This window comes from Puntigrus tetrazona, chromosome 3 (genome assembly GCF_018831695.1).
Source record: "Puntigrus tetrazona isolate hp1 chromosome 3, ASM1883169v1, whole genome shotgun sequence".
Lineage (NCBI taxonomy): Eukaryota > Metazoa > Chordata > Actinopteri > Cypriniformes > Cyprinidae > Puntigrus > Puntigrus tetrazona.
This window is the reverse complement of record NC_056701.1, coordinates 9,109,091-9,133,827: the sequence shown is the minus strand read 5'-3', so window position 1 is coordinate 9,133,827 and position 24,737 is coordinate 9,109,091. Positions and strand designations below refer to the sequence as shown.

General features: G+C 39.4%; 2 protein-coding genes across 2 annotated transcripts in view; one reads left to right on the top strand and one right to left on the bottom strand.

Annotated features, from left to right (window-relative positions):
* Positions 1-1,022: 1,022 nt before the first annotated feature.
* Positions 1,023-4,016, top strand: lpar2a (lysophosphatidic acid receptor 2a). The gene is made up of 3 exons (XM_043229550.1): positions 1,023-1,368; positions 1,820-2,733; positions 3,591-4,016. The coding sequence occupies exons 2-3, from the start codon at positions 1,992-1,994 to the stop codon at positions 3,923-3,925; spliced, it is 1,077 nt and encodes a 358-aa protein (XP_043085485.1). The 5' UTR covers positions 1,023-1,368; positions 1,820-1,991; the 3' UTR covers positions 3,926-4,016.
* A 2,077-nt stretch (positions 4,017-6,093) lies between these two features.
* Positions 6,094-24,737, bottom strand: part of pbx4 (pre-B-cell leukemia transcription factor 4) — a 33,920-nt gene continuing 15,276 nt past the window's right edge. The window contains 7 exon segments of the mRNA XM_043229555.1: positions 6,094-8,872; positions 9,846-9,932; positions 13,504-13,660; positions 15,995-16,130; positions 16,209-16,399; positions 17,914-18,040; positions 18,042-18,156. Coding sequence (XP_043085490.1) covers positions 9,889-9,932; positions 13,504-13,660; positions 15,995-16,130; positions 16,209-16,399; positions 17,914-18,040; positions 18,042-18,156 — 770 coding nt within the window. The 3' untranslated portion in view covers positions 6,094-8,872; positions 9,846-9,888.

Here is a 24,737-nt window from a genome sequence, read left to right as displayed (position 1 = left end):
TTCATATTTACTAATTTTCATTCATTTTCATAGTTTTAGTTGATGCAATATAATGCATGGGTTATGCTGACCTCTTTTGCAATACTTTTATGGTAATTTTATGATACTTTAATGGTTATATGGTGATATTGGAGCCATGCAGTCTAAACGGCCATCCAATTTGTTTGCTGCATTTGTTTCACTACATTTCTAAATTGATATTTTTGTGTTCCACGTACAATTACATCTAAATAAAAATCAGCTTTGAACTCTTCAACAAGTCGTAGACACAATAAGAATGTTTAAATTAATTTCCTTACCACATTATGTTACTTCAAATGGCAAGCTCTTGTAATTTATTTCCTAACTACAACCATGTTTTCCAATAGCGATGACAAGAGGCCTATCTGCTAAATTAGTCATAATCCTGACAGTGACAAGTAACATTTTAGTGAAATTAAAATTAATTTTGACTGCGTGTTTTATATTGCCATTCATATTCATAATCCATATCAATCCATTTTTTGCTCCCAACGTTTCATTAGGCGACACTGGCTATATTTACATCCTCCTATTTTTATGCTCATTCTAGGATATCGCGTAAACAATGCACATAAAATCACCATAACTTTGGATGAAAACATAGCTACTGTTTGTCCTAGTTGTTACTGCTGAAAAAAACCCTCCAATATAACCATCACAGAAAATGTGAAGGCTTTCCATTACAAACATTACAATCCATTAACTTTTAACCATTAAATCCATTAAAAAAAATCTGTAGTGTGTTTTGGGACATATTCCATTTGCTGATTTTAACAAGCCACCAATAGAAGGTACCAATTACCAGTAGAGACCCAATACAAGTCCCTTTATAACAAGTAAAATCATTATACATTTTGTGATGGGTAAATTTATTATGTCTTATGTCCACATGATTCACCTAAAATGTTAATAGCAGTTAATAGTACTTTTGTATATTCAATTAGTAATAAAAACCCGAACAGGTAGTACTATTCTAACAGAGGTACGAATAACTAAGCACAGCCTATTGAAACCGAAACGAATAAATATGAAAACGGCTTGCCATACACGCTCCGTAGCAGATACTGGAAACCGAATTGAAATATTTACTTTCTGAACCTGTCACCGAACGCTTTGGACAACGGTCCGGCGTTCATTGGGTCCGCGGGCGGTGAGTCCATCAAATCAGGTTTCGGGGAGGCGCACGAGGGGGATCTCGGCGGATCTCGGATCTCTTGAAGATTTCTCCACGAGCTCCGCCAGATGAGCGTTTCCGGCGAGCGCCCGAGTGCCAAAACAACGAGCCGCGGCCAGCTCCGAGCTGCTGTTACGCGTGTTTCCTTTGTTTGCTCTAAAGCTCTGGCAACGGTGAGTGGTTTTTTTTCCACTAGTGTCATTTTAGAACAAAGTAGTAGTTGTTGTTTTTGTGCTGACAACCGAGCCGAAGTGTACAGAGCGAGTTACCTCTGCATGGGGCGAATGAAGTCGGGTGTGTGTGTGTGTGTGTAATTTGTTGCGTCCAGTTCTCACTGAATATAAGAAGTAACACAACACAAGAAGAAGTAACAGCGACCGAAAATAATTTCATTTCTCGTTATGTTTTTGAAAACCCGAGTCGACCGTGCAGCTGTGATCGGTAATGGGGACCCAAACAAAATTACTTCGGTCTGTTAATTTGCTTTGAAATCAAATCTCGCGTGTGTTTAACGAATAAGTCAGTATCACATCCTCTACTTTCCTGTTAAAGATTAACCATTTCACTTGTTGGACTTATAAGGACAGATAATCTTGTTGTCCTCCCTGTCTTCCTGTGTTTTAGGGTTGGAAAACAATAAAAGGCACGCCTTGAGAGCAGCAGCACCGGCACGGTTTTTGAAATGTAAAAGCATTATTTCAAATGGCGGAGGATCTCATTATCAGGATTACAGCGTCGGGGAGAACTGGGATCAACTAAATGGTGCATCTGATTTACATCAACTACTTGTCTAATAATGCTCTTTAATTCTACCTGTGAGGCTTATGACAATCCAGTGTCCTACTTCTACAACAAGACTGGCAAGCCCATCAGCACTAACTGGCGCACTCATGACTTTATCGTGGTGGGCCTCGGGCTCCCGATCTGTGTCTTTATTATTCTGGCCAATATGTTGGTCATAGCGGCCATAATCGTCAACCGGCAGTTCCACTTTCCCATTTATTACCTACTTGGGAACATGGCGGCGGCGGACCTCTTCGCCGGCATCTCGTATCTCTACCTGGTGTTTCACACCGGCCCGTGGACCATCGGTTTGACCATCAAAGAGTGGTTCATTCGCGGCGCTTTGATCAACATGAGCCTGACCGCGTCTGTGGTCAACCTGCTGGCGGTGGCTGTGGAGCGCCATCAGACCATTTTCACCATGCAGCTGCACAGCACCATGACCAGGAGGCGCGTGGTGATGCTGATAGTCACCATCTGGTTGGTGGCCGTCGTCATGGGTTTGGTGCCCACCATGGGCTGGAACTGTGTCTGCGACCTGTCCACCTGCTGCACGGTTGCGCCGCTGTATTCCCGCAGCTTCCTAGTGTCCTGGGCCATCCTCAACCTCATGGCCTTCTTCATCATGGTGGCCGTTTACACGCACATCTTCATCTACGTTCGCCGGCGGAGCCAAGTAATGTCCCCGCACACGGATCAGCCCTCGAACAATCAGACCGTTATCAGCCTCATGAAGACCATGTCTATGATTCTGGGTAAGGCCTTGACTCTTATGTAGACTTGTTCAGGCGTTGGTGAGATTATTGCTGCATGCCTGAGTTAAAGTTTGGTTTTCTGTTTTGAAAACGCAAAAAAATGGCTTGTTTAATTGCGTGCGTGTGGCGAAATGCTGCTAACTTGTTTTGTTCTTCTCAAAAACATGTCTGTCAGCCCCGAAGCGAATTGATCAAACCGGTTTGACTGAGATTTGGCTTATCTCACACCTGCTTCTTCTCTACCTTTAGCTGGAATTGGTTATTTTAGTTCCCTGAAGATATTATTATACTGAAATGTGCATACGTTGCAAAAAAACAAAAACTTCAGGAATGGCCGGTCATAATGCCATCAGATAATTTGATGTCATGGCAAGGACATAATATATAATACGAATTTCACTGCAATCACGATTATCAATTATCTGTATCTGTCAAATATGAAATCATCTTAAGATGAATTTTACAGCATGTGTTCATTTCTACATATCCCGCCACTTGGAGTTGGCAAATGCTTAATGTTGTAAAGTATCTCCTGCTTACTATTACAATCAAAATAATTATTCTCCATTATAGTATATTTTAAAATATCGTTTATTCCTTTGACGCAAAGTTGAATTTTCAGCATCGTTACTCTTCAGTGTCACATGATCCTTCAGAAATCGTTCTAACTCGTTCTAACCAATACCAGAAAGCTCAAAACGATCATTTATCTGAAACACATTTTTTCTAACAGTTATTGTAAAGTATTTACCGTCACTTTTGTGGTGGCTCGCGTCTCATTGACCTACTGTATGTAGACTCGCACTCGTTTCTCACTCTCTTCTTTTTGTTTTTTGTGACCTTCGTTCTCTCTACAGGAGCCTTCGTGATCTGTTGGACTCCAGGCCTTGTGATCTTGTTGCTGGACGGCCTCAGCTGCAGTGAATGTCAGGTTCTCAAATACGAAAAGTACTGCCTGGTTCTGGCCGAGTGTAACTCTCTGGTGAACCCCATCATCTACTCGTTCCGGGACGAGGACATGAGGACCACCTACAAACGCATTCTCTGCTTCCCTTGGAGAAGAATGCGCCAGCACGAGGGGCCTTCTGGCATCCGCTTCGAGCCTGTGAAAACAGGGGCACCCTCCGAGAAAAACAGCAATAACTCCATCAGTTTAGAGCCCAGTTCGCCACAAAGCCTATTGTCTTCATAGAAAAAGTATTTGTCAGTGTAAATAAATGACTTTGTATTTGCTTAGTGAAATGATCACAGCTTGTACAAAGAGTAAATAATACTTCATTTTTGATAGCTTGTTTTGGTACATGTTTTCGTCTCTCTTTGACAATAGCTGTGTTAGGAGTCTTTTGTGTCGGTTAGTTACGAGGCGCAGGCAGTCGGGGCAGCTCACAGGAAGTTTGTCTTTTCCCAAAGCGCGAGCATTAATATTCATAAAACGGCCCTATTTGTTGGGAATGAGATCAGACAACTTTTGTGCTCTATTTTGAGGCTAATATTATTCTAACAAATCAGACTTGCAGATTTTCATTTTAAAGTGCCCATATTATGCTCATTCAGAAGTACAAATAGTTTTTTTAAGGTCTGCTTGAATACATTTGCATGATTTCCTCGTGCCGTGCATTGCAGCAGCGACTCTCTCCAACCTCTCTTACTGCGTCTTCAAAGCCCACCTTTCCGAAGCGCAGAGTCTGCTCTGATTGGTCAACCGCTTAAAGCGTGTTGGGAATGTAATTCCCCTTATTCTAATTGGGTTTCAGCTCCTGAGGCACCATGAGCCGCTGTAAAGGATAGTATATGTATGCTAACTATGCTATGGGTGTTGAAAGTCCTTTTTTGTGTAACAGAAAACAGCATCTCTGCATACGAAGTCACTTGCACAACTGTTCTTCAAGGGTGGGCTGAAGAAGCCAGTAGGCGGACGTTATGCTAATGTGTGAAATGGTGACGAAGCCACAGAAGTAGCGGCATTTTAGGCATGTGTTTTCTGTTGAAGAGAAGAGTTTTCTAGTTTTGGTGGGGAGTTTTTCTCTTTGTAACTGCAGCTTAGTGGCCTGTGACACTAAAAGCTATCAAACAAGCGTAAGGGTTTCCGTGAGTCTTAAAATAGAGCAAAAGGTCATTTTTGTGTGCATTAGAAGTGAAAAACGGTTAACCGTTTTGGTTAAAAGTGATGTTTTAGCCAATAGTCAAAAATCAGAGTTTGACTGAGAATAACTGGAATGCTGAATGAAAAAACATGAACGCTTCATTTGTTTTCCAACATAAATATCTAATATCTAAACATCTTTTAAATCAGGATACTTTTGAGATGCAAATGTAACAGAATTGAGTTTTTACTTAAAGCATCTGTCAATGGGGTATGACAGCTTGCTTTATTTTTGAATTAAATACATATTTTTGAGCTTGACATTCTTTAATGTTGTAATTATAAACTCACTTAAGATCTTTAGACATTTACAGTGGAAAACAAAAGCAGTTCGGAGAAGGAACATCACTTCGGCAGTGTGGGCAGAAATTATTTCCATATTCTAATGGTTCGCATAGAGAAGCTGTATTTTTGGAAGTTATATTTTTAAACTTTTTTTTTTTAAAAATATGTAATGAATAGCTCAAGTAGTTTGAGAACATACTAACATTAATGCTATCGCATCCAAAATATGTTTTTGCTTATCTAAAATATACACAGCACAACCAAATATATTACGCATTATGTATGTATATAAAGAAAGACAAACTCTTTTCTAAATATATGCTGTATGTGTATTTATATATGCATAATACACACAAAAAACTTATTTTGGATGCAAGTAATCATTTGGCAGCACTAATTAACATAACGTTTCCTTAAATGATGATGATATTAAAACATCGGCCCTGAAACAGAAAGAAGAGCTTTACCATTTACCGAAACCAGAATAACCCAGCAACATGCTAACACCAACAAAGGGAAACCATGACGTTGTGGCTTTGGTTCTAATGATCGTGACTTATTGACTTCTCTTCTGAAATGTTTCAGTATAGAAAGCCCCACCTGAAACAAACAAGGGGCTGGATGGCTGATGTTTTGTTTCGCCGTGTTTCTAATTTTACCCCGTGCAGACTGTGGGCTGCGTTTCATTTCGCCAAACCGAGTCGTTATACAAAGCACATAATCAATTTGAAAAAAGGTCTGATTTATTGCGATCCTCGTATTATTGTCCTTACGCCGCATAAATATTCAGGCAGGGTGAGACGATCGGCTAGCGCACTGAAAAATGGCAGACTCATTCATAACCGCCATAACCGGATCATTTTACGAATTGTAACATGCAAATGGCTCCTTAATGAACAGCAACAAGAGGGGGGGAAAAAAATACTACAGGCTCAAAAGCACACTAGATTATTTTATTAGTTTTTGTTTTTCTAATAAGGAACACTACAATTTTCTCATATTTCTTTTTTTCTCTCTCACTAGAACAGTTCTAAAGTTGAGGTATAAAAGGAGTTTATACAGACTACCAAGTCTGAAAATGGTGGGGTTTATATACAAGTGAAATGGAGAGAGGAGAGGTAGAGAGGAGGGAGAGAATGGTAAATACAGAAGGAAGCGTGTACTACAATTCTACTAAAATAATGATAAAAATTGAGAAAAAATGCCGAAGTCATTTGATAAGGTGCCACGGAATCCACCTCAGATCACAATCCCAAGTTTCTCAATAGGTTCTACGGATGCACTTTTGGGAAAAAAGACATTTAGGAGCTCCAAATCTACCAATGATATGTAGTGTTCGAAATCATCATAGCTTACGGCATTTATAGTCCAATGAGGCTTTCGGTTTAATAATAGTGTGATGATCAACGGAGTGGATTTTCACAGCACCTCAAACAAATGCTACCAGCTTTTGACAAAACCACACACACAAAAAAAACAAACAAACAAACAAACCCAAAACGAAAAAACAAAAAACCACTCGAGGCTCTCGATCCAAATAAAAAGTAACTGAAATGCTAAAATGAATATTACAAAGACTAACGAATATTACTCTTGCTCGTGAGCGAATCCGAAACCCCCAGCGATTAAAAAAAACGAAAATGAAAGCATACGAAAAGAGAAAATACACTGAAACATTCCACAATCTGTACAGTGACATCCATAGATGACTGATAGAAAAGAAAACAAAGAAATTTGGTGTAGTAATAGCATTAGTTGGAGATATCCATATGAAATGTTTTTAACTAACAGTAATCTATAGAGGACACGATAATAGCTTGAAAAGCTCCTCAGAGTTTGTTTTTCCATGTGTACATATAAACAAAACCCCAATTTACATTTCAACGTTATTAAGTCCTTTGTGTAATATATAGAATTTCCATTCGTATATCAAAACGCCCTGGTGCTTCCACGACTAAAGGTAACGAAAAAAACAGCAAAACATAAAAACAAGTTCTGGGAATACAAACAACTTGTCTGGAAAAAGTAAATATAAATTCATTTGATGTTCCTCTACTAGCTTTAGTCCGTCTGTTTCAAATCGCAACGCATCCAGTGCTTATTTTTGGTTAAATTTGAAAGGAGAAAAGCCCTTGTTGCTTGGCTATGTTAACTGATTACAAAACAACGGAGTTCCTTTGTTTAGTGAAACTGTAGGCAACAACAATAAAAGAAAGGAAGAAAGAAAGAAAAAAAGACAGCATGCTTTTACCAAGGAACAGGTGCTTTCAATTGCACGTACAATACAATCAGTTCAAAAGCACGAGTGAGTGACGAGACGACCCAACCCTTAAAAAACAGACACCCGTACACACAACACAGTAAGGTGAGCGGCCCTAGCGCACGGCCAACCGAAACAACTTCATGACATCTGCAAACTCGTCGGCCTCCTCGGAAAGGTTTTTGCGTCACAGATGCCTGTTATGAAAACGTGCGGTGAAATACCGCGGAAATCCAAGAGAAACCAAACGCCGGCATGAAGCACTGGATCGGGCAGTACGAAGTTTTTCGTTTCCGGAGAAGTTCATTTGTTTATTTGGTCTGTTACTCACACCCTCTCCTTTTATAATATTCATTTTTTTTTTGTCCAAAACTTAAAAAGGAAAAAGGAAGAAAAAATGAAATAAAAATTCGGCTAAATGGAATCACTAAAACATCTCAACACCCTACATGCATGGAAGACAGTGGAATATTTTTTTCTTTCCCTTTAAAAATATTTCTAAATACCCACCCGCGTCCCAATCCGAACAAATACTCCAGCTATCCTTTTCCGAACACAAGGTCGAGTTCTTGTCGAGTCTTTTATTTGGCGGCTGGTGCATCTTTGTGTGTGTGGGGGGGTGGGGCTGCAGGAAAAATACTGTAGCTAAACTATTAAAAACAAAGTCAACTGTTGAGAGAGAGCGAGCGGGCCGAGGAAACGCGAAGTAGCCGTCGATCGCTTGTTGAGGGGTTTCCTCCCGTTTTACGCCGACCTCTCCGGCGATCAGCTAGTAGTCCGGCGTGCCTTTACGCTGATGGATTCCTCTGCATCCGGCCACCGGCTCAAAAGCCTTACAGACGGGATTTGTGCTTAACGCAACGTTGAACAATGCGGCGTTTTCGTGAGACGGCCGTGACCGGAAAGCGTATTAAAAAGCGGGTGTTTTCGTGGTTTAGTTGTCTTGAGGTTGTTCTTCGACGAGCGGAAGGTGCGACAACCTTTGACAGCACTTTGGTACAAGCGAGGAGGGAGCTGTTGTGTAATCCCCATCATGACGAGTCGAAACAAGGAAGGAAAGGTAAAATGTGGAGTTGGGCGTAAACCGTCCACCCTTTGAAGACAATGTGTGGTTTATTCAGACTCGTCCTGGGCAAATGAGACGTTCTGTGTGTGTGTGTGTGTTTCAGATAGTCTGGTTCAGCGTGTGAACCCTGGCACACTTGAAGAGAGTGGAACAAGGACTATGGAAGACCTTTGACATCTGCTAGTGATGGATGAAAGCTGTGAGCAGCAGGAGAGAGCGGGTGAGACTGGATGATGAGATGCTGTGTGTGTGTGTGAGTGTGTGTGTGTGTGTGTGTTTAGGGTGAGCGGCATTAGCTGGAGGTGTCCGAGTGGATGCTGCCAGGTGGTCCTGGTGGAGAGGTGATGGAGGAAGGGTTGGGGTTGTCTTGCCAGCTGTTGTTAGCCTGTGGAGAGTCACGATAGCACAACAGAGTCACAACAAAGTAACACAAGCCATGAAACTGAAGACTGAAAAAGAAAAAGAAAACCCTTGCAGCAAAACAAAAAGTATGCATGGAACGTTCAGGGCTATTTTCAAATACAATTACAAACTGTATTTTCAAAACGCGCACATAAATAATCAAAATGCAACCGCATGACCCTGACATCTTCAAACAGCAATATTGCTTGCTATATTTGCCTTTTCTTTTTCTCAGAGATGTGTTTGTATTGATGCTTTGATCAACGGCGGTAATGATGAAGATTAAAGACATGCTTGATAAAAGAAAAAGCTAATGCGGCAATTAATATTGCTATTTAAATATGTCAGGCTCGCCCCTCTTAAAAAATTTTGAAATTACACTGCAAACGTAAAAACGGATTTTGCATTTTATTTAAAATGTGGCAGTCACTGTGCATTCGTGAAAGCAAGATTTGCAATTGCATTTGGATTATGACAATTTATTCGTCCACATATTGAAAACACAAATACAGTTTGAAATTCTATTTGTATTATATCTATTTTGTATTATTTATTTTATTTCTAATTAATCTCTAATTAATTATTTTATAAAACATAAATAATATTTCAATTTAAATCATATTTGAAATAAAATTATGGTAAAACAATTGTAAAAATAAATAATATATATAAATAAATAAATAAATATATATATATATATATATATATATATATATATATATATATATATATATATATATATATATATATATATATAGTATATATATGTCCAAACACTGTGTCCAAACACTGCCATTAACTGATAAGCATCTAGACAATATTCATAACGGAACAGAAAACATGTTATAACAGGAAGCACACAAGCCACGAACTACAAGGCAGCAAACATTAGCCCTTCAAATGATTTTCATTATCTCTATTCTAAAAGTGAATGTGTGTGTCAGTGCTGCACTCACATCTAGACGGTGTGGGGTGTAAAGAGGACTTCCTGACAGTTCTTCATAGCCTGCCGTCAGGTGTGTAGCACGGTGCAGGATATCCACCTGCAGCACACATACATCACATCAGTATCACAGCTCAATCACAATCACTATGCCTTACATCAGTAAGAGCAGAAACAGCACTGCTAATACTTATTATTAACATCATCAATATTTATGCTCAAAACCATAAACAAAACTGATGTGACATAAACTAAACGCAGGAGTAGTGAGTTTATACATGCATCAGTTCAGAGTCAAGGCACTGCCTAACCCACATCATTCTCTAATGTGAAGATGTGCCATTCATTTACAGTTAAAGAAAATGAAAATTCTGTCATTATTGAGGTTTTTTATAAACGGCTCATTTGAATCGGTTTGTCATATTAAATGAATCACGAGGACTGCTTCCGTTTGAAATAAGGACATTTAGCGTACAAAAATGCATGGATTTGCTACTGGTGACCTTTATTCACCCCACGTGTTTTATTACAAATATTATTTCACGCCTTATGAAGTGTAAAAGGCTTGGAGGGGTCTGGACAATTATTAATATAACTCTGATTGGATTCGTCTGACAAAGTCACATACACCTAGGATGCTTCAAAAGTGAGTAAAAGACAGACGTTGTTCGTTTTAGGGTGAACTAACCCTTTAAGTTAAGTGCACTTAAAAGCTGGGTAGGTGACTTCAAAAAGTAGGGAGGGTAGCAATAGCAAGTTATCTTTGAAAGTACAGGATCCCGCCCAAATGGGATAATCACTCCAAAGGACGAACAAACTTTTATGGACTGGGAACAACATGGAGCTAAGTGAGTAATGACAAAATTTTCATTTTGGGCTGGAGTAACCCTGTGATATGCATTCAGGAGAGCCTATCATATTCCCCACAGCGAGGCATACGATTGGACGAATATTTTATGGTCCTATGCCACGCAGATTATATAAATGCATTTATTATTACTTAAATTAAAAATGTATGACATATAACACATAAAACAAAACCATCTTCAACAGTAGTGTAATTGAGATATTTAATTCTAATACAAAACGTTCCAAAAAATACATATAAATTATGTATTTTAAACATTTTAATAATAATAACATTTATTATTATTATTATTATTACTATTTTAGAAATTACATTTCTAAATTTGCAAATAATAAACACATATAGTAGCGTGATAGGGCAGCTGACTCCAGAAACACTGACACAAAACACTTGGGCGTCAGTAGTACATCCTTACTGTTGAGCCCTTGATGAAAAGAGTTCGTCTAACAGGAAGGAGACAAAGGATTGGCTAAGGACGTGACTGTGGATGACCGATGAAGAAATGAAATGGAGAAATGCCACAGGGAAGACAGCGGAGTTGGTTTTCAGGATAAAGCTCTACACTCGTGCCTCGTGAGCTGAAGCGCTCTGGGATGGGAGCTAAGGCGGATGTCGCGGGTCAGGGCTGTAGTTTTAGGGGAAGGGAAAGAGGGCACTAGACTGTGAGCAGGTATGGGAAAGGAAGGGCATTGAGGGGACGTCCTCAGTGCCTACCTGCTGCTGCTGCTGCTGCTGCTGCCCAGCGGGAGTGACGCTGACGCCATCCCCGTTGAGTGAACGCAGCCCAAGGTAGGCGTCTCCTGCGTGAGAGAGGGTGTACGACCCAGACGACCCTGCAGCAATACACGCAGCCCATCAGGCACGCAACCCTGTCCGGCTCGGCCTTTGGAGAAGCCTACAGTGTGTGTGTGTGTGTGTGTGATGAAAATCTGCCTGCTGTCTATGCTGGGCGTGAAAATCAGGACGAACCACATTTCGAGATACAAAAAGATAATCTGGCTACTTCCTCTGACTAGAAACGGCAGAACAAAACAGGTGAAGAACGGGAAGCAGCGATCGCGTTATGTGCTGATGTGTTCTGTTGCTTTACATGAAGGTATACAACTTGACATCCTACTTCCTTTAGATGCATTGTGGCACGCTGGCCACAGGATGTGAAACAGGATGTGGGGGAGGGGTTTAAAAATATACGTGGTGAGCGAACGTTGTTAAAAATGACAATACCAAGTTAAATCACCTACCTTCTCCATTCTGCTTCCTGAGCAAATAGAGGTTCAACTACTCTAACCAAGTGTGTGTGTGTGTGTGTGTGTCACGTGTGCATATGAAAGTAACATGAAAATGTTAAACAAAAATAAAATAAATAAATAAAATAAAATAAAGCGGCTATGTTAGTCATCGACGGAAAGTTATTGGTTATCAGCATAGCCTTAGAGAAAAACGGCCATGCAAAACCAGACATGAAAGTGAATGCTCACTTGGCCAAGGGTGAGAGTGGGTGATATGATCAAAACAATCTTGAGTGAGTTTATGTGACGTAATGGAAATTTAACAAGACAGATGTTTCGTTTTACAACTTGCTCACATCGTTTAGACAATCCAATTCTGATTAAATACTTCAATCCGGGGATTCCCAAAGTTTTTTTTCTATCTTTTTGTCAGCCTTTGAACTCCTTTGAACATAAATATATACTTTAAAATAAATACTTAAATATATACTTAAGCATCCCTTCAGAAAATTTATATATATATTTTAATATAATTAACAATACATTTGCATATGACATGCAGGAAAATGAGTAGATTTCATTTTTTAGTAATTGTTTTTGTATGGATATATACAAAAAACATTCACAAAAAACCATTTCACAAAAGCCATTTTATGCCCTTAGAAAGTACTTTAAATGTCTACTTTTAAGGTTTCAAATAAGTTTTTGGAGCATAAAATGTCAACATTTGATTAAAATAATGTTACAGTGACTTTCAGTGTAACACATTAGCTACGTAAATGCTTATTCTCACTTGCAAATATTAAATAATATAAAAATATAAAAAATAAGGTAGCATATTTAATTTTATTGTGTTTTAAATGAGTAAAACGACCTAAAATAGTGTCATAAATATATATTTGTTCTAAATACGCCCGATAAGATCGGTCAAACCTCAGTTTGGGAAACCCCGCTTTAATCAAGTAAGATGGCATTGTTTTCATTTGTATTTTTCTCTCTGTAACATGATGGATAAGAAACAGAAAATATGATTATTCATAACGAATAAACAAGTGATCGCAAATAACCTGAAACCTGTTTATCTCGACTAATCACGCTGTCTGCACAATGTCGTATTAACGCAAGTTGTGATGTAACAGTCAACTAACCTCCGCTTTATGTTACGCCTAATAACACCCATCCATAAACACATTTCTACAGACGCGCAATGAATTCCGCCATACCTCCCAGGCCCATAGAAAACTATGACGGCTTTATCAGGAAGGTGTTTACAAAACAGCCGTTACCTAGATACAATCAGATCAGCTTTACATGGCGACCCAGATCAATGACATCTAAATCTCACCCAGCAAGACGCGCATACCAACAAACAGGCATTCTCCACGACAAGGGGAAAAAGATCTTACAACGGACAGACAAGAACAGACTTGAAAACAGGCGAAAAAACAGAACTGAGGTGGAATGAAAATAGCGTGAAATGAACGTAGACGGGGAAATGATTGTGGGCAGGCGGTGTGCGCAGTGTAGTTTTTGCTATCGGCTAGAGATGATGGGAGGGCTGCTGTGAACTGTACCTGAGTTGGGTGTTGCTGGAGAGTTTGCCTGGCTGGCCTGTGCCGACACATTGGCAGCGTCCACGGCTGTTTTAACGGCGTACAGGTTTGCTTCCTCCTGGAACTTACCAATGTTCTTCTTGTACCGAATTCTCTTGTTGCCAAACCAATTCGAGACCTGAGGGGCGAAACAACTCCAATCAGACCACAATTTCATCACAGCGAACTGCAGCTAATGCTGTGTATTTCAAAACGGTGCGATTTTGCAAGATTCTGACACTAAGGGTGCATTCGCGCCATATCGGAGTTGCCGCAATTAACGGGATGCTAACTTGTAAAAGCGTTCGCTTCCTTGTTAACAACTCGTCATTTAACTTGGGAGCTTTCCGACAGCTCGTTCGAAAAAAGGTATATTACTGCTCTTAAGGAGGAATGCATATGGATACTATAATGTAATGTAATAATAAAAAAACAGCATGTAAGTGTTCATACGGTTTCTTTTTGTTGTTGTTCTCAACAATCTTTCACACAGTGTTCATTTTGTTAACAGTCGCTATAGATAAACATAACCCCCCAGTTCCAGTGGAACATCACATGCTATCATCTTGAAACTATGATAATTATGATATGACGTGAATGCAGCAGTATTCTAATCCTGCAGATGTCACTGCATTCTGATGAAGTAACTTTTGGAAAGGAATGAATACGTTTGTCATGCGCGCAATTTATTTCAAATAAATGCTGTTCTTTTGAGTTTTTCTTTTTATTCATCGATAGAATCCTGGGAAAATGTGTTATTCCACAGAAACGGTAAGCAGCAAAACAAACACTGATAACGAATCTGCGTATTGTTATGATTTCTGGAGAATCACGTGAAACGAAACCAGCTTGCCATCATGGGGCTAAATTACATTTTAAAATATATTAAACTATATATTTGAAATTCTAAATATTTAACAGTGTTTAAATGAATGCAGCCTTGTTAAAACAAACTTTTTTTTTTCTTAAAGACCTCAAAAACTTTTTTTAAATGAATATTTCTGTTTCTGTGCTTCCTGCATCTTGTTTTCATCAAGGTTGAATCACTCTGAAAAGAGCTTATCTGCCATAAGGAAATATTGAATAGAACTTCCTTCTTGTGAAACATTTTTTTGTGATTGAGCAAGAGCTGTAATTTATTCATTACGTAGGTAGGCATCTATACACCTGTACATGATGATACAGCTGTAATTCTGATCACACAAATATAACATTAGATGCAACGTTTCTACTGTTATTGGTAAAAGTATTTCCCTACACAGATGAAATACGTAGAAGTCTGCTGCTGCTGCTATTTTGCCTGTTTTGACTTCACAACAGTTATGTGGGAGGAGACGGAACTGTCATAAAATGTTTCCAACTTGTAATTAGGAGTTCAGCAAACATGGACGATTTTAACAAGTGGGAAACTTGTAATTACAAGAAGTCTGACATGATGTGAACACAGCGCAAGTTCACAACTCAGCTCTGCAGCTGAAGTTAAAGTGATAGTTCACGCTAAAACTGAAAATACTGTCTTTTTTTTTTTTTTTTTTACATGTATTGTAATTTCAAACCTAAAAGACTTGCAAAACACAAACGAATACATGCTGATTAATATGCATGCTGCTGTGTTTTATCCTGTTTATCTGATGGGCTCCATGTATGTGCAGTACTCAATGTGAGAATGAAAGCCTAAATTAAATTAGTTCATCGTGTCTCTTCAGAAGACTAGATTACATTTCTCGGTTCACATCAATTATTTTTATAGTGTCTTGACGATCAAAGTTTTAGTGCTATAGACTTCTAATAGAGCAACAGAAATCATTTGTGTTTCAAAAATGAACTGAACTCTTACAGGTTTGGAACGACATGAGAACAAATAAGCAATGACAGATTTTTCTTTATCAAAACTCAGCTGTTTGCATTTGCTTAAAGAGCACTGTGCTATATCCAACTGATTGCTTTGTATTTGATGTATAATCATTTTCTATTCCTAACTCTTTTTATTCATTTTAAATACATTTTTAAATCATTGTTTAAAAAAAATGAATTCCTCGTTTTATTGTTGCGATTTTTATGATTATTTTACCTCCTTTTATGAAAAGCGCTTTGAATTACCAATGCGTATGAAACATGCTATATAAATAAACCTGCCTTGCCTATCTTCAACCCTACAATATGTGCAAAAAGCACTCATCCATGCGAAAAATGTGTGGTAATTATAATTGCCATCAATAACTCCTCAAGAGAACGGAAATAGTGCAGAACTGAAACGGATTTGTATCTGCTAGTGAACTTTTGTGTGTACTCAGACACTAACAGCTGCATTATGGACACGATGCAATTTTTACGACAAGGCATAGTTCAACAAACGAATTACTGGTGCTTAAATGATCATTTCTGTCTTTTATGAAAATCTTGTTTGACAAAGCAGCAAAAATAAAAAAAAATAAAATAAAATGAAGGATATTTAAACCACGAGTGGCCTTACCTGAGAGACAGTGATCCCACATTTCTTGGCCAACTCTTCCTTGGCTTCCTCGCTGGGGTAAGGGTTGGAGAGGTGAGAGTAGAAGTACTCATTCAGCACCTCTGTGGCTTGCTTATTAAAGTTGCGTCTCTTACGTCTGAGGAAAAAGCAAGTTAATAATTTGCGGAATGGTGCAGCGCAGCAGAATGAAGACGTAAAACCTGCAGACACACACCTGGCATCGAGGAAGCGAGAGCGAAGGATCATGACGGCCTCACAGGTGCTCTGCTTGAGCTGCATCTGGATGGAGCTGAACTTGCGGTGGATGATGGCCACCATGCGCTCAATCTCTTTGGGCGAGATAGGCCGTGTACGGGACTGTTCCCTCAGCAGGTTCATCACGTGATTGGTGAACTCGCTGCAAGCCTGTTTTAAACAGATTCGAGTATCATTCAAGTACATTCTTACTAAGGTTTTTTAAAAGAAGTCGCTCATGCTTTCCAATGTTGTTTTTTTTTATTTGATAAAAAATAAGTAAAAACAGTAATAGGATGAAATATTTTTACTATATATATATATATATATATATATATATATAACAATTTTTTTATATCTATTTGAATATATTGTAAAATTTATTCCTGTAACGTAAAGCTAAATTGTATACATTATTATCCCAGTCTTCAGTATAACGTGATCAAAAATCATTTTAATTTGCTGATTTGCTGCTTGACTTTATTTATTTCTTTTTTGTTATCGGTGTTTGTGCTGCGCTGCTTGGTATTTTTTTGCGGTATCATGAATTGCTATTTCTTTTGTAACATTATAAATGTCTTTACTGTAACTTTTGATCCGATTTAATGATTTAATGTGTCCTTTCTGAATGGTAAATACATATAAGAAATAAAACAGGACATTTCTAAAACACATGATCATTACTTTGTTTTGTTTTTTTCATTATCACTCCACCTTTATTTTTCTCATGTGTTGGTCAACTACATTACAATAGATTATATGGACATTTTGGTAATACTTTATTTTAAGGTGTCACAATACAGAGTAATTACCTAATTAGGAACTTCGTAATTACCATTGTACTTAAATTAAATTAAATATACCTACCATGTAGATAAGTTATGGAACAGCCTGCACTTACAGTTTGTAATAATATAGATGTAATGGGCAGCTACTGAACTGCAAGTGAACAAATCTGTTGAATCCAATTCACACTATACAGATAAGTGTGAACTGGCCTTCACACAGCTACTTGTGCACTTAAAATAAAGCATATCTAGATTGTATCTTATGTACGGGAAAGTACCTTATCTGTGTAACATTGTGCAATTCTAATGTAATTAAGGTACTATGTGTATTTAAGCTGTATACAGATACACATGAAGTACACTTAAGTACTTAAATCTTGTTATGCTTATTTTAAGTAGCTTATACATACATACATACATACTATATATATATATTTTATTTATATATATATATACCTGTATATATATACTTACATATATATATACATACATATATATATATATATATATATATATATATATATATATATATATATATATATATATATATATATATATATATATATATATATATACATAATATAATATATATATATATATATATATATACATATATATATATACATACATATATATACATATATATATATATATACATACATATATATATATATATATATATATATATATATAAAATACATAACAGTACATAACTTATATATTACACGGTAGGTACATTTCGTTTTACGCAAGCAAAACAGCTACTAATAAAAACTTACTAACCAATTAATCTGTATTACAAACACCTTAAAATAAAGTGTAAGCAAAAGAGACACAAATGCGAAAGTATCTGCTGAAATGATCTAGTAAGTGTGCAGATGGGTGTCTGTTTCTCACCTGTTCGTATTTCTCTAGTTCAGAGTGGTAGATCTGGCGGATCTGCGCAAGTTTGGCTCTATAGTCGGAGTGCTCGATGCTGCCGTCGTTGGGTGATCCTCCGGCAGCCGCCGCTGCTGCCGCCGCGCGCCGATCCGCCGCCCTTCTCGGGCCCGGACACTCCCTCGGCCAGCAGCATGTTATCCAGACGCATGATCTGGGGGTCTGGAGGGTCCTCCTCCTGTACACCTCTGATGCTCAGCACTGCAAAAGAAAGAGTACGGGTTAGTAAGATGGAGAGTTAAGGGTACTTCTTTTCCCTATGCCCCCCTCAACACACACTATTAAATTAAGCGTGCAATTCCTGGCCGAGGCAGCAGAGGGCAGCATGGTACTTCACAGGCAGGCCAGAGCAAGAGGCACGGGTCCAATAATAGGAGAGCATGTGCTGTCACTACAAGCACAAGCAGCCATAAGTACACACCTCTCCGGCACTGAATTAAAGCAAGACCTCTGTCAACTTCCTGCTACGGGGCCATCGCTCACACCTATACGAGCACCTCGTCTACACTCCCATACATATGCACACACAGAGCCGGCCAGTGACTGAGGGCAAAGTGTAAGATGGATAACACAAAAACACATAACGCAGAGGGTTTTTGCCTTTCCTCTAGACCACAGACTCATGAACCCCTAGTGGCGTGTGAGAATGTGGCGGAAATGCCAACGGCACATTAAAAAAAACAGAAAAGGCTGTTGCATGTAGAAAACGGTCATTTACATGCAATAAAAACCACAAAATACAGTCATTTATTTATCATCATACTTCAAAACTGAAAAACCGTTTTGCAGAATATATTAAGCGGAACGCTTTTGAGCTTTAAGTTCTACTTTCGGATAAAAGAACTTGATAAGAAGGAAAAAAGAAGCTTGGACATTCTACTAAATGTTTTCAAACTATAAAGCTTACTCGCAGGTGTATCTCGTGTAAACTTTGGGTAAATCTTTCAGATCATAAGGATTATACAGATTAAAAGACGCTCTCCAGGGAATGTTTTGAGTCGATCTGAATAGATTTACGTAATCGCAGAGATCGGAGACTCCAATAGTGCATCGGGTTTGTTTTGTTAGCGAATTGAAAGAAAGAGAAACTTTCAAACACAAAGAGTGCAACTAAAAGGCCATTTGTTGGAAGCAATCAGCATTACATCTGTGGATGTTCTGTCTGTACCATCCCCGCTGAAATCAAAGCTGTATTTCCCATCCTCCCTTTAACTGATAACACATTTAATGACTTCAGCTCATACCCTCCCCCAATAACAGCACAGAATTTGTTTCCAGCTCTCCCTCTCTCTCTCTCTCCCCCCCTCGCTCTTTTTGAAAACTTTTTCTTTCCCTTGGCAAGCGGCTCCTTTTTTTCTTGTTCTCTCTTGCCCCTTCAGGGTCCCTCCGCTCAGGTCCTCCCTCTTTCTTTCTCTCTGAGTCACATTCCATCTTTCGTTTCTCCCCCTCTCTGAGCTCAGGAATGCAGCAGACCCAGCCGCCTGAACTAATGACCCCGATTCACCATCCCTCCCTCTTTCCCTCTCTTTACCTCTCTCTTTTTCAGCCAGCTAAACTCCCCAAAGTCAAACGAAAAGGAAGAACACTTTTTCTCAAGTACATTAACTTTGATTCAAAGTGATTTCGGCCATATGATTGTTTTTGTGAATAACACCATGTGAGCATACTATATACTGTTGATTTATATGTGCTATGAAGTCAAACTATTTATTCGTTTCTCAAGGACAATAGAGCATTTATCCGATGGTTTAAAAACAATTATTATTATATTTTAATTATATATTTTAATTATTAAAGAAATATTTTTTTCTGGTGGAAAAATATTTAAATAATTATTGTCACTAATCTTTCTGAGTGTAAATTACAATGATAAAATTTAAATTATTATTATTACTGTTTTTATAAAACGAAAGATAGCTAAATCTGCTATTTAAATGTGGTGGATCTTTCAATAATTATTTTTAATCCAACAAACAAAAGAAAAAAGTCAGTTTTTCATTCTCATGGTAAATGATTTTTAAAATAATAAAACAAAACATAAATAATTTGTAAAACAAAAGAATCATTTCATTACAAAACAAATGAGAGAAAAACTTTTAAAACATGTTCCAATTAAAACTGGTATTCATTCTGGTGGTAAATTACTGTTTAATTTATTACAAAACAAAAGACAGAAACTAAGTCAAACAGTATATTTTATTTCTATTCAAAACTTCGAACAGAGTTATTTATTCCAGTGTTCAATTATTTTAAATGATTAATTATTCAAATTACCATAAAGCATTCCCAGCATTGCCACAAGGGGTGCTATAGTGCTCTGCACCTCAGTTTTCCCTTTCATATCAACTAAAGGAGAGCAACAGTTTAAAAACAATAGCTGAGAAAGCTAGCTATACTGCTGAAATGTTTACAGCTAGCAAACTGAACTGCACATCTGGTTGAATTGTAAATTCAATCAGACATCACCCTCCGGAAGTCTTGAGGATTGTCAGTGGTGTGTAACAGAAGTGTGTATGCTTACAACGTGCAGTCGCGTAGCAGAGCACGTGTCAGGCCTAAACTCAAAACGCACCTCTGTTTTCCTGCATTGTGACCTTAGACTCATCGTGTGCGTGTGGAGTCAGAAGGGTGAGGGTAGGCTCGTTGTTTTTACGACCACAGCCTCACAATCAATAGAGTGAAATTTACCACCTCCCCAAAGAGTATCACCCACAATATCCATTAAGAGCTCTGCCTCCAGCCCAATCCCTCAAGCACACAGCCTTTTCTTTAGCCTAATTATTGCAATTAAGCCGCGATTACCGATAATTACACAAATAACCCACAACACAACGATATGGACCCCTTGAAATTTCCAACACCCCTTTATATTTCAATTTATGAGCCTCGATTCCGAAACCCCCCCAATAATGAATAAAGTGCCACGGCTGGATACATTTTTAATAGCTTTGCGGTAAACGCTCTCAGCCCCGCTCTGAATCCCGAGCACATTACGAGCCAGAAAAGCCGCCGCATCTCAATGTTTGTACGTCTTTAAGAAGATTAATAAAGCCGGCCTGTTAAATCTTTCAATTAGCGCACTTCATTAATACAAACACACCGCCATGCTAATGAGATAATGTACGTTTTAATGCGCCGCATCTGTCCAAGTTGCGCTAATATCCTTCCATTAAATTTATGAAGGATCGGCAAGAACGCGCGCCCCTCCTCGCGGCGAGGAATTCCCTCATTTGCGAAGGGCCGAGCGCTATGAAATATTCAGAGCGCCCCGGATGGGTTCGAGCGCATTCGTGATCAGGCGCGGGTGACGTGTTAAGCGCAGACGAAGGTATTGTGTTCGCCGCTGGAAGCAGTACATTAATGCTGCCATTTTCTGTGCATTGCTGGAGAAACAGTCCATCACGGCTGTGTCGGCCTCGTCTGTCTTTTTCTCTCTGGTTCGCTCGCCCTGCCTCCCTCCTCCTTTGGCTTGGGCCGCTCTCCCGTCATACCCCGCCTCCTTTTCTCTCTCTGTGCCCCCAGCCACCTCCCCCCATCCTCTGTTCTCCATTTCAGTCGAGTTCTCCATGTGAGCCGCAATCCCTCATGCTGTCAGCCCCCCCTCTACCTCTCTCTGTAGACAGACAGGATTAGCATTTTAATTGCATCAGCTCCCTTGGGTATTCTCAGCCTTTCACTGGGAGAGCGCGAGGGAGCAGAAGGGGGGAAGAGAAGGTAAGGAGAGAAAAAGAGGAGAATTGTGGGGATGGGGGCAGCAAAAGGGAGTCGCAGGAGGAGATAAAATAGCGAGGAGGAGAGCAGACAGAGACGGAAAAATAGAGGGGGCAGGGAGAGCGCCGACGAAGAAAAGCCGAAGGAAGAGTTGAAGATGATCGCGGTGGGCTGCAAACGAGTGTGGGGCGACACTTAGGAAATGACAACGCTCCGACCGCAACAGCCAATAAATCAAAAGGAGGAAGGCGAATGCGACGGGGGAGGGATCTGTGCGCGGCGAAAAGCACGCCCACATGGACGCAAACAAACACGCTAACCTGAGAGCTAAGTGGGATGTAAATAAGGGGAATTTATCTTCAAAACAAAAATGACTGCAGTGCCATTACAGTCGAAAGTGAAATACGAGGGTCATTCCTACTTTACGCAGAGCATTTTCATGCCCCCATCACACACACCCTCTGTTAATACTAGATATTCCTGCTGTTTCCTCATTTCATTGTTTTTCCTGTGTTTCGGCAGAATATAGTTGTAATTGATGTCAATCATTTGCAAAAATTTGCACTTTTATTTGGCAATGACCGCCATAATAAAAATGACCTAAAATGGATAGTAAAGTCATTTACAAATGTTACAATATCTTTGTTTCAAATAATTGAACTTTCTATTTGAATATATTATGCAGCACAACTGTTTTCAACAATGAGTTTGAGCATTAAAGCATTAAAATCTCAAGAATCAAGTCACACTGAAAACCTGAGTAATGATGATGAAAATTCAGCTTTGTCATCACAGGAATAAATTACATTTTAAAAACATTCAAATAAAAAAACACTGTAATTTCAAATCATAATAGTATTTCATAATATGTGTAATTTATGCTGTTTTTGATGTATCATACATAGCCTTGAACATTTGAGATTTATTTCAAAATGATCACTGACCGCAAACTGACCAAACATCCTGTTAACTTTTGTAATCTCAATTTAACTGACAAACACCATCATCCTCCAGGAAGAAACACTGTTTTAGTGTGACAAACCTCAGTGAGAACAGACAATGACTTGTGAGATTCTGTGGTATCGGTTGGTCTGCCGAAGACATTTAATAAAATCATTTGGGGGAAATCATGAAAAAAATTTTTTTTCCTAAAATCTGAATTTTGTTCATCACTCTGTAAATTTAAATTCCTGAGCATGACCAAGCATATTTCCAAAAGTTTTATAGAAATACTTCCTGAAATTACAACACATGCATATTTAATGAGCACTGGTCGTTCCTGTTGTGAATTCTAAGGAAAAGCAGAGCTTTCTGCGCACATTAAAATGTAAGTCACAGTCCAACTGCAGATTCAAACGAGTTCTCGAGAAGACCTGCAGCTGTGTTGGCTTCATAAAAACCAGAAACAGAGCCCAAAACGAGCCCTAACAGTGCTGAATAAACAACAGGCTTACCAGCAGCCAGTACACGGTGCTGGTAAAGCCACAAGGGTGACCGGTTGCCAAAAATCACTTAAGCAACATGGGCAGGGAATGACAACACACGCCCGAAGATTCAAACAAACCCGGAAACCAACAGAAAATGCTGACGACATTGCAGAGAATGCGTCAGCCGGTGCATGTGGTGGGATTCACGTCTCATGAGAAACTAGTAGAGGAGGGCTTCTTGAGCGAGTGCCAGGGTGGTATAAAGCTGCGAAATCCACCGGTAAGTTCCTGTTGTAAGCAGCTCAAGTTAAGCGGCGTCTGAGGGGCCTATTTAGCGGCACCCAGTGGCACGCACACATGGGCCCGTCCACGCCCTGTGAGGAGCGGCCATTGGTCAGCGTCAACAGAGGAGGATACGATTAGGGTGTGAAAGGCGCTCCTACCTTAGGCAAACAAGCCGTCTGCTCTGACTTGTCATTTATCAGCTCTTAATTAAGTCAACTAGCATTTCATAGACCCGAGCGGAGTACAACAGGCTTCGCTCGGCACGCAGAGACCGGTCAAACAAGATCACGCAGGTGAGAACACACTCCTCCGGCTCGGTGCGGTCAGGTGAAACGCAGGGCCGAGGACAAAAGAAGTCTCCGCAGATGACTTCACTCTGGGAGGAAGAGGAGGAAGAAGACTGTTGCCGTGGCGATACGTCCTCCGGACACGCCCCCTTCTCGCCCGCTCCCCGGCTCATCAGCGCAGCTGCCTCCTGTGCTAATTAGCACCGCCTCTTAAGGAGCTCCTAAAGACCTTGTGAAAAATGAACGCTCATTTGAGAGGTCGTTAATTTGCACTGTTATGCAAATTAGGTGGCAATTAAGCAATAGATCAGAGGAGCGGCTCCCATTTATAACGAGTGAACGAGAAATATGACAGAGGCAAACAGGGCCGGGGAGAGTGGCGGCTGCATGCGCTGAAGGGGGGTGTAAACTAACCTTAGCCCACTGCAGCTTAGTCCGACAGAGAGAGAGAGAGAGAGAGAGAGAGAGAGAGAGAGAGAGAGAGAGAGAGAGAGAGAGAGAGAGAGAGAGAGAGAGAGAGAAAGAGAGAGGATAGTGTATAGGTGAATGGTACAGCATGTTCAAGTCAGAGGATGAGACTGAAGCTTTTACTGCATCGCCTGTGCTCTTCATGCAATCGTAAAACTACATTTTGAGTGTTATTTTTGGCCCTTTTTATTATTTATAGGAGAGTTAAAGAGAGTACAGGAAATGTTGGAAGGAGAGAGGAGAATCAGGAATAGGTGATGACGCTAGCCAGGCTTTTGCATGACCACCGCCGCTCGATGTTGGCCAGCTGGAGACACCTTCACCTTAAAATACCATTGCAAAAGTCGCCATCCCATTGACAGATTTTTGTGGGTGGTTGCCAAGATATTGCTGTGCACTTGTTAAGGTGTTCTGGGGCCAGTTGCATAAACATAGCCTCTATATTAAGAGGGTGTTTTAAAGGATGATCAACTAGCAGTTAGCCATGGGTTAATCAGTTTTATTTTTTGGATTCAACAGAGTAATCGACTTTTCTATGCAAATGTAAAAAAAAATGAATGACCAGCATTAAAGGGAAAAATAAAACTGGTCAAAACCTTTTATG